This window comes from Myotis davidii, unplaced genomic scaffold (assembly GCF_000327345.1).
Source record: "Myotis davidii unplaced genomic scaffold, ASM32734v1 scaffold289, whole genome shotgun sequence".
Lineage (NCBI taxonomy): Eukaryota > Metazoa > Chordata > Mammalia > Chiroptera > Vespertilionidae > Myotis > Myotis davidii.
The window spans coordinates 602,914-612,847 of record NW_006299717.1 but is presented as its reverse complement, the minus strand read 5'-3'; the positions used below and the strand labels follow the sequence as shown (position 1 = coordinate 612,847).

The 9,934-nt window shown below is 41.0% G+C and overlaps 1 protein-coding gene across 1 annotated transcript in view; it reads right to left on the bottom strand.

Moving 5' to 3' along the window:
- KIF6 (kinesin family member 6) overlaps nucleotides 1–9,934 on the bottom strand; it is a 255,403-nt gene that overhangs the window by 214,108 nt on the left and 31,361 nt on the right. The window contains exons 3-5 of the mRNA XM_015571886.1: nucleotides 8,220–8,363; nucleotides 7,269–7,355; nucleotides 614–717 (exon numbers count right to left, since the gene is read on the bottom strand). Of these exons, the coding sequence (XP_015427372.1) occupies nucleotides 614–717; nucleotides 7,269–7,355; nucleotides 8,220–8,363 (335 nt within the window). The remainder of the gene's footprint in view (nucleotides 1–613; nucleotides 718–7,268; nucleotides 7,356–8,219; nucleotides 8,364–9,934) is intronic.

The window sequence follows — 9,934 nt, the reverse complement described above, 5'->3', positions numbered from 1 at the left end:
CACTACACAAAGGCTTCACACGCAGCACAGACACAAGGAGGGACCGGACCGGAGAGGGGACAGGAGCCACATGGCCCTGACATGCCACGTGGCCACGCATCAGAAGGCTGGAACGAAGGACAGGGCCCGCCTGTCCGGGGCCCTGAATACCTGCTTTCAGCCCCGTTCCGGGTGTTTGAACCGCACTGTATGGGCCTTCTACTTATGAAGGGGGAGCCTGCTTTGCCGGGGTAAACTGGAGCCGGCAGCAAGATGCTGCTGAATACAAGGGACTTCTGCTGAGCTCCTTTCAGGTCGGAGGCACAGCACAGGAGTGCTGGTGGACGGTTTTACAATTGCGAGGCAAGCCCTTTCTTCAGCTGCACGAGGAGACATGCCCACCCTCTCCATGCTCTGCCCCTACTTCCCCCCAGCCCCAGCCCGGGCGACAAGAACCCTGCCGCCTCGCCATCTTTCCATGGTGAGCCGCCACTCCCAGCTGGCACCAGAGTGCAACTGCAGGCCGACCTGGAGACCTTCAGGCTTTTAGGTGCATTCATAACATTAGGGCCAACAAAGACGTTAACACAAACTCTCACTGTCAGAGAGGAAGCAAGCAAGTCTGCAGGCTTACAGGAGGAGCTCCGCCTCTGTGAGGGCCTCGGTCCTCGGCTCCCCCGTGACCAGGGCCAGCTCATCCCTCAGCTCCTGGACTTCCTTCTGCAGGCGTGCGATCATCTACAAGGCAAGGCGAGAGCGACTCTGTTAGCTCCTCCGGGGACTCGGCGACTGAGACACACGCCTCTCCAAGTTATAACCTACTTGGAGGATGCAAAAGGGTACAGAGAATGATACAAAAGGCACTCCCATGCCTCCCACCGAGCTTTGTGAAATCTTAACATATTATTTAAAATAGTTTTAGAATTCTTTTTAACAAATACGACATTACTGACATAAGTGGAACCCCTTATTCCTCTATCCCTCTGTCCTTTCTGGGGTGATCGCTAACTGCATGTAGCAGGGAGCATTCCCCATATGTTCACGTATTTACTCCGTGTGTACGGACGGAACTGTAGTAACGTATGGTTTCATTGTGTATGCCTTCAACTTTTTGTAAATGTTACTATATTGCATGTAACTGCAATTCATTCCCTCTGACATTATATTTCTGAGGTTAATTATATTGTTAATTTTCATGTGTATATAGTGTTTCAGTAAAGGAATAGATCACAGTTTATTTACGCATGTCTCCTGCTGAGGGACACTTAGGATTTTTATCTTTGCTGCTATAAACAGTGTTGTGTGACCATGATAAGTCTCTGGCATGTATGTGAGTTTCTTCAGAGTGAGCACTTGGAATTGCGTGGGTGTAGAGCAGTGGTTCCCAACCTTTTTTTGGCCCTGCCCCACCTACGCATCTCTAAAATCCTGATGCCCCCACTACGACATGTAATTCTTATTATTAAAAAAGTGAACTCCTATTCACATAGAGGAAGCCTAAAAGACCATCAACTTGGTCTAAACAAGCTTCCAAAGAACATGGCATCCATGAAAGAGAAAATAAAAGAACCAAAGGACGGTTGAAGTACTGAGGAAGAAGTCACTAAGAAATTGTTTTAAAAATAATAATATGAAGTGATATGAAAAAATAGCAAATGAAATTTCAAAACATATACTAGAGAACAGCAATGCATGAATATGTCACAGTATATATTTAGATACTGTATATGAGTCCCTAGAACCATAAGAAATGCAAAAAAAATTCACTGTTAATAACTCATTCTTGAATTGTTGCGCTTAAAAAATCACATTGCCCCCCTATGGGCGTGTGCCCCACATTGGGAACCACTGCTGTAGAGTATTGCATATTCCCTTCAATACATGGGGTTAGCCTGCTCTTCAGAGTGGCATAGATTTCCATTCTCAACAGCTATGTATCGGTTCATTTCCCCATATTATTGCCACTATGTACGTTAAAGACAGACCCTTTAATTTTGTCCACTAGGTATCTCAATCGGCTCTAATCTGCATTTTCATGATTATTAGAGAGGCTGGTCATCTGTGTATGGATATATATTGGCTCTTTGGGTCTCCTCTCTTGTGGATTATTTATTCAGATTCTTGCTCATATTCCGTTGAGTTGTTTTTTCTCCTTCCTTATTCATTTACAGCTTCTTTATATATTCTGGATGCACACCCTTTATTAGTTTTATGCAACACACATATTTTATCCCAATCAATGTCATATTTTTTTCACTTTGTGGTGTTCTTTTTAGTAAATGAAAATTTTAAATTTCAATATAATTCTATTATCAACTTCTTCCCTTATGAGTTGGATTTCTGTGTCTTCTGAAAGAAAATCTATTTTACCTAAAACCAAAGGAATATTTTCCTATGTGTTCTTATAAAAGTTTTAAAGCTTTGCTTTTCACATTTAGGTTGATTTTATTTTGTACAAAGTCTAATATACGGATCTATTTTAAATTTCTTTTTAATACAGCTAACCATACAAGCTTTGCTATTATAATCCTATTATATAACGTTTCTATATATAAATGTGTCTTTTTCTAGGCTATTAGTTAAAAACATTTGTCTGCTTGACTATACGTATGGCAATACCACACTGCTTTAATTACTATAGCAGCTCTGTGGTCGGCAAACTGTGGCTCACGAGCCACACGCGGCTCGTTGGCCCCTTGAGTGTGGCTCTTCCACAAAATACCACGTGCGGGCGCGCGTACAGTGTGATTGAAACTTCGTGGCCCATGCACAGAAGTCAGTTTTCGGCCTGGGCGAGTCTATTTTGAAGAAGTACTGTTGATATTTGGCTCTGTTGACTAATGAGTTTGCCGACCACTGCTATAGCTTAAGACATTTTGGCATCTACATACAACAAGTTCCTTCCATCTTGTTCTTTTCCAAATAGACTTGGCTATTCTTGGTCATTTGCGTTTTTATATAAATTTTAGACCCAGCTCATGAAATTCTGCCAAAGGCCCTCTTCAAATTTTAACAGGAAATAAATTTGAGTAAAATAAATTTGATTAAAGTCTGGTGAGTCTTTTCAAACTACATATGAATGTTTAATGTTATCAAATACCTTTTTCTACATCTGGTGATGTGATCATGTAATTTTTCTCTTTTAAGCTGTAAATGTGATGAATTCCCTGATTTGTGTAATTTTTTTTGTTAGTATGAACCACCTCAGATAAACAAAAAGGTATAAGAACACCTTGTACCCACGACTAAGCTTAAGAAATAAAACATGACAGACTCTTTGAAGCCTTGTGCTGTAAAGCCTGCCCTAAGTGAATTCTCCATTACCATTACTCTAAATTTGGTATTTATTTTTCCCATGGTTATGTTGATTTTACTATACATTCATTTATTTTCTAACTAGAGGCCTGTTGCATGAAAAGATTCATGCAATAGGCCTTCCCTTCCCCTGGCTGCATGTACCAGCTTTCCTTTGGCACTGGGGACCCAGGCCTCTGCTCTGGCCGGAGCCGCCTTCAAAGCCTTCGCTGCTCCGTCCCCAGCCTCTTTGATCGCTGCTCCGGCCTGAGCCACTTTGATCACAGCTCCAGCTCCAGCCTGAGCCCTCTTCAGTCTTCGCTCTGCGGCTTCCTGCCTACATATGCAAATTAACCACCATCTTTGTTGGTGATTAATTTGCATATATCGCTGATTAGCCAATGGGAAGCGTAGCGAAGGTATGGTCAATTACCTTTTTTGTCTATTTTTAGATTAGATGATAGATTATCCTTAAATTCCTGAAATAAGCCCAACTAGGTCATGATAACACACACTATATTAATGATCATATGACTGATCATAATACAAAGTCACAAATAAAAATTAGGTTAAATACAATTTTTATTCTTCCTCCAATATTTGATGAACATAAAATATATTGATTCTGGTCCTTCCTTCCTTCCCTTCCTCTCTTTCCCTTTTGTTCTCTTTTTGGTAGCTTTGTTATTATGGAGTCAATATATTTATTAGTTGTAGATCTATTCCTTCTTTACAATTTTTCTTGCTTTAGTTTCAGCGTTACGTTTTTCTAGCGTTACGTTTTGTTTAAGTTTTCACATTTATACCATAAAGTCATTCAAAGTACTTTATTATTATTTTAAGGTAGCTCTTGTATATTGCCCTAACCGATTTGACCCAGTGGACAGAGCATCGGCCTGCGGACTCAAGGGTCCAGGTTCGATCCCGGTCAAGGGCATGTACCTTGGTTACGGGCACATCCCCACTGGGGAGTGTGCAGGAGGCAGCTGATTGATGTTTCTCTCTCATCGATGTTTCTAACTCTCTATCCCTCTCCCTTCTTCTCTGTAAAAAATCAATAAAAAATATATTTAAGATAGTTACTGTATATAATGTTAAGTCCCCCTTGCATTCCAAGTACTGTTATATCAATTTGTGCTTCCTTTACTGATTTTTCATTAGTCTTTCCAGAGATTTGTTCATATTAAAAATAAACTCCAGGTTCTGTTGTTTCTCTCCACTGTATCTTTCTTTTCCTTTTGTTCTTACTAGTTTTTATACTTTTTAATTTCTGTACTTCTCTTTTGTGGATTTACTTAATTGTTTATGTTCTAACTTCTTGGCCTAGATGTTATTAGACCAAGTTCAAATTTGAACTTCAAACTCATGAGAAGCAGAGCCTTGGGGTTTCAAATTTTCAGTGAAGCCATGTTTTATTCTACGCAGAGTCGAGGCCAAGCGAACAGATTCTTTCCCTTCAGGTTCAAACTTTCACTGGTTTTAGGTTGGGGGTGGGGAGGAAGGGAAGGGGGAAGAGCTGCCTTAGGTTCATTATCTGCCTTCTCAGGCTTTGACCTCTCTGCCTTTGAACTCCCTTCACCCTTTGTTTCCATGACAACTTCAGCCTTGGCTTTGTTTCTGGGCCCTGGAGAAGTCCCCTACTTCCTCCCGCCTCAGACATATATATTTTAAGTAAATTCACAGAAAATGCTTGTTACATTTTTATGTATCCATATTATCAGTATCACATCAACAGAAGTTCCAAAGAAGATGATAGGAATATTTTGAGCACGTCAATGTTCCTAGAATTTCATTTAAATGTACAGAACTGAGTGGGTTTTGGTTACTTACCTCTTTTTAAACACATTCTTAGAATCATCAAGCTACTCAGAATGAAAACCTTGGACAGGAACTATGTGAGTCATTCATGTGTACCCTCCCTCTACTAAGTTAATCTTGATGCCATGCTCTCTGCTTTTAAAGAGGCTTTCAAAGTAAAATCTAACAAATTATCTTCTGTTTTACTGAACAAAAATCTTAAAACTCAGCCAACTTTTCATGATTTTGAAATTATGACAGCCACACTTCCCCCTCGAGTCACTGCGGGGACTTCAGGATGAGAGCCATCCTGAGATCTGACGCATGCCCAGTGAGCGCAGACTCACTGGTTCCAGCTCCTTCATCACCTTGTCTCTCTGAGGCACTAATTCTCATACAGAAAGCAAGTCAGATCCGTGCTGATCCAAGCTGACAGGGCTGGTCCACATTTGCCATGAAATTTTGAGGGTGAGATATAGGAAATCCCACTCAAGAGGTATTTGGGGTGGTTTTGAGAACAAATTTTCAATTGTCACTTGTGCTTCAGAAATACATAAGGTAATGAATGAACAGTAATGTCAGGCTTTAGAAGCAATTATAAAAGAGACCAGGGAACAACACTTGTCAGATCATTCTGCTCCAGGAAGGCCTCCACATTTGCTTAATTATCAGCTACTAGCTTTGGACTCCTTTTTAAATTTCTCACAGACCTACATCAAACACATGATAATGTTTACCTTTTTTCAAATTCCTCAAGTTCCTTTAAAGAAAAGTCTCTTTAGCCAAATTAAAAAAAAAAACAAACCAAAAAACAACCACTAACTAAATGTCTAATATGTTTATTTTTCTTCAATTATAAACTAACTTTTGGCTTCTGGCTAATAACCCATTACTGTCTTCCTCCTGCGCAGTAATGTTTCAGGGCTGTTGACAGGGTTCAGGCAGCAGGAGATTCATCCTAGGAGTTCAGTTCCACTGGACTCAGTTCCTCTGAAAGTTGCCTCCCCTGTCCAGTGGGGCCTGTGGGATGCTGTATCCGACCAGGATCTGTGCTGGGAATAGATCCTTCCCCACCCACTGGTTTCTCCTGGAGAGAATTACATCAGGGGATAGAACACAGACCCACCATTCCCTCCTCCTCCTCCTCCTCTGCCCTCCAGAGGAATGATTTCAGGGAGGAAGGGCAAGCAAGCAAGAGGAAGTAGTTAATATGGGTAATGGTGAATTTGAGATTTTTCTTTTGGAATTTGAGAAATTTGTAAATAAAACACTGTTGGTAAGATTACACTTTTTTTTTTTTTTACAATGCACACTATTAAGTTTATACCAGCTTACTTTCTAGAAAAGAAGAAAAAAAGAAAGCTGAGTGACTTGCAAAGGAATATAATCTAAATATTATGTCAATATTTTCAGTGTTGGCATGAGTGAATTCTGCATTTCATTTTATTCATGGAAGACTAACAAAATAGAGAAAAAAGGAAATATCTGTGTTTATGAGTAGCTGAATCATGTAACTTGCAAATATATATATATATGTGTATATATATATATATATATATATGTGTGTGTGTGTGTGTGTGTGTGTATTTGCCTAAAAAATCACTTTGATAAAGTACAATTCACTGTTATAAAACTAGAAGCTTGCCAGTTTTCCATGGATCAAACCATTATAATTCTTTTAAAATCTCTAGAAAAATAACAGAACAGTTATGCAAAATAGAGTCCTATTTTATAACCACTACGACTTCTTTTTCTCTACAAGCTTTTTACAAGATGGTCTATTATTATTGTCTCTAGAAAGTTAAGCGTTTTTGAAAGGCTACAACCTGCATATAAATGTAACTATGATTCCACTGTGTAAGTCCTCAGGACTCATGCACGCCACCCTAGTGGAGGAATGGGGGACTGCAGGTAAGAGCACAGGCCCTGAGTCAGGCTCTGTGTCTGAATCCTGGCTCTGCTACCTATGAGCACCCTGACTCTGAGCAAGTTATCATTTCTGTGCTTCAGTTTTGCCATTTGTAAGATGGAGCTAGAAATAACATCTACTCATAAGGTTGTTGGGAGAATTAAATGAGTCAACATGCTCTCAGGACTTAGAACACTGCCTGGTTAGGAGTAAGTGCCCCCAGAGTGTAGCTAATCTTTGATATAGTACTTTGATTTTTTTAAAACACAGTCAGCTAAAAGTTGCTTACCAGTCTGGGATCAATTTCTTCATTAAGAACAGCTTCATTCTTGATGAGCGCCACCCGCTGTGCAAATCTGCAGGTAGATATAGACTCCTGAGAAAGGAAAACAACACCTTAAAATGTCACGGCACAGAGAGATGGACAGGGAAAGGTGCACATCTGAAGAGAGATGTGCATGAAACACAGTGAGGAAATGTGCCTCCAGGTTAGGGAGCTTTGCTCTAGAATAGTATTTTTTATTAAGGTGTTGACTGGGCTTAATAAAATGGTCAGTGCCAAAGGTGTGGGGGAGCCTGAGGTCCTAAGTGGCAACTGGCATTGTTAAAGCAGAGCCACATATGCCAATCACAACCATAGCAGGTGCCCTGGTCCATACGCATGAAAGATGACAAAAGAAATGTTTGTAAGAAACCAAAAAGAGAAGCATGGTGCAGGGCAGGCGGGGCTCGGCCTTGTTTGGAGAGGCACCCTGCCACTTCCGCTTTCAGAGATAGTCTGGACCACAAACATTAAACCGAAATGCTTGAAATATCAGCTAGATCTCTAAAGCGGTCCAGGAAAGCCATTCGGTAGCGAGTCCTGCCAAAGCATCCTGGGTACTGTGCCCAGTGACATGCTGAGGGAAACGTCTCGAAGATGGCTCCCAGGTATCTTAGTAAGCCAGAGCAAGAGGGGCAGGAGAAGCTGATGCCTCCTCTCACGTCTCTGCCAAGGTAACGAACCACCCATCAGCAGGTCTTCTGAAACCATCCTGTGCTACGTGAAGTCAGTTCTCAAGTGGGGTCATTCTAATGCTGACAAATAATGCAAAGCTGTGGATTCTGTAGGATGTATCTAACCTGAAGGCACACCCTAACCCAGCTGAAAAGATGGAAACCCACCCAGGACCCTTGACCCTGCACACAGACTAACATTAATAACTCAGGCTGAGAGCTCCAGAAAGAAGGGCCAACATACGTCGATGTTCCTTTTCTCCAGAGAGAGAGTGGCGATCATGGTCGTCATGCAGTTCCCTCCCAAACTGTCTCTCAGGACACTGGTCATCATGGAGTTCCTGTAGGGGATGTGCGAACGGTGCTTCTCTGAAAGCGCGATGATGACCTGTGGCAGGGCAGACAAATCATGTCACCAGCCTGGCAGAACACGTATGTCAGACAACTGAGCAGAAACTGCAATGAAAATCCACAGGGAAAGGTGAAGCAATGCAGGGAGACACCCAGGACTCGGGCTCAGGAGAAATATCTTCACAACATTCAGTGCAGTAATGGTGAAGATGGAATGAAGCAAATGTAGCAAAAGCATACCATGACAAACTCTGCAATTTCTGGACACATGATAAGAGTGTGTACAGAACTGGCCACACTAGTGTTCTGTTTGCAGCCACTGGGAAATTCATATAAAGGTTCAAGAGGAAGTCATGCCGGTTTTGAGAAATCTGACCAAACTTGGTCTGTCTCTCATCTTCAAGTTAAAAGGGGCAGATCAGTATCCTTTTGATACCTTTTATATCTGAAGTGGCTTTAACCAGAAAAGTAAAAATGTTAAATTCACAAAATTGTATTTTTAAGACTTTGAGATGATAATTTTTAACTAATATAATATAAACTTAAATCTGTAAGCAAATCAAAATTAAACATTAGTTTAATAGCAAAAACTACATATTGATTTATTAAAAGCTGCTTCTCTTCATTGGTGACTTATTTGTTTGTTTATTTATTTATTTTTTAAATGTATTTTATTGATTTTTTACAGAGAGGAAAGGAGAGAGGTAGAGAGTCAGAAACATCGATGAGAAACATCCATCAGCTGCCTCCTGCACATCTCCCACTGGGGATGTGCCCGCAACCCAGGTACATGCCCTTGACCGGAATCGAACCTGGGACCTTTCAGTCCGCAGGCCGATGAGAGCCACTGAGCCAAACCGGTTTCGGCTATTTATTTATTTACTTAATCCTCACTCAAGGGCATGGGGAGAGAAAGAGAGAGGGAGGGACGGAGAGAGAGAGAGAGAGAGAGAGAGAGAGAGATTATTGTGAGAGAGAAACATCGATTGGTTGCTTCCATGAATGCCCTGACCAGGGATCGAACCTGGAACCTGGGTATGCGCCCTTGCCAGGAGTTGAACCAGCAACCTTTTGGTGCACGGGAGGATGCTAAACCAACTGAGCCACTCCAGCGGGGCTGCTGATTTATTTTTAATTATAAAATTTCCAGCAGGCCTGTGCTTAAAGCCCTCAATATTTGAAACAGTTATAAACTTGATGAGGAAATTATAATTACCTCTAGAATTACAAAGATCTCAGCTTTATAACAGGCATCTATTCATGAAGGTGAAATCTTTAATTGGAGATCAAAATGTAAACTTTAATATGGTACTAAAATCTCACTGTAGTGTATACATGTCTCTGAGTAATTAAAAAAAATAGAATTTACAGATTCATAGGCCACAAAACAAACAATAAAAAACAGGCAGTAGAGGTTAGATTCTGTTGCCAGACTGTCCAGGTCCAAACTCTAGCTTTACAGGGTCATGCCTCAGTCTCCTCATCTAAAGTTCAGGAAAAAAACAGAGCCTACCTCAGAGGTAGCTGGGAAGATTAAAAGAGTGAAATGTACAAATATGAGTAGTACCTAGCCTATAAGTGCAGCCTACATGTTTGCTATCATTTAAG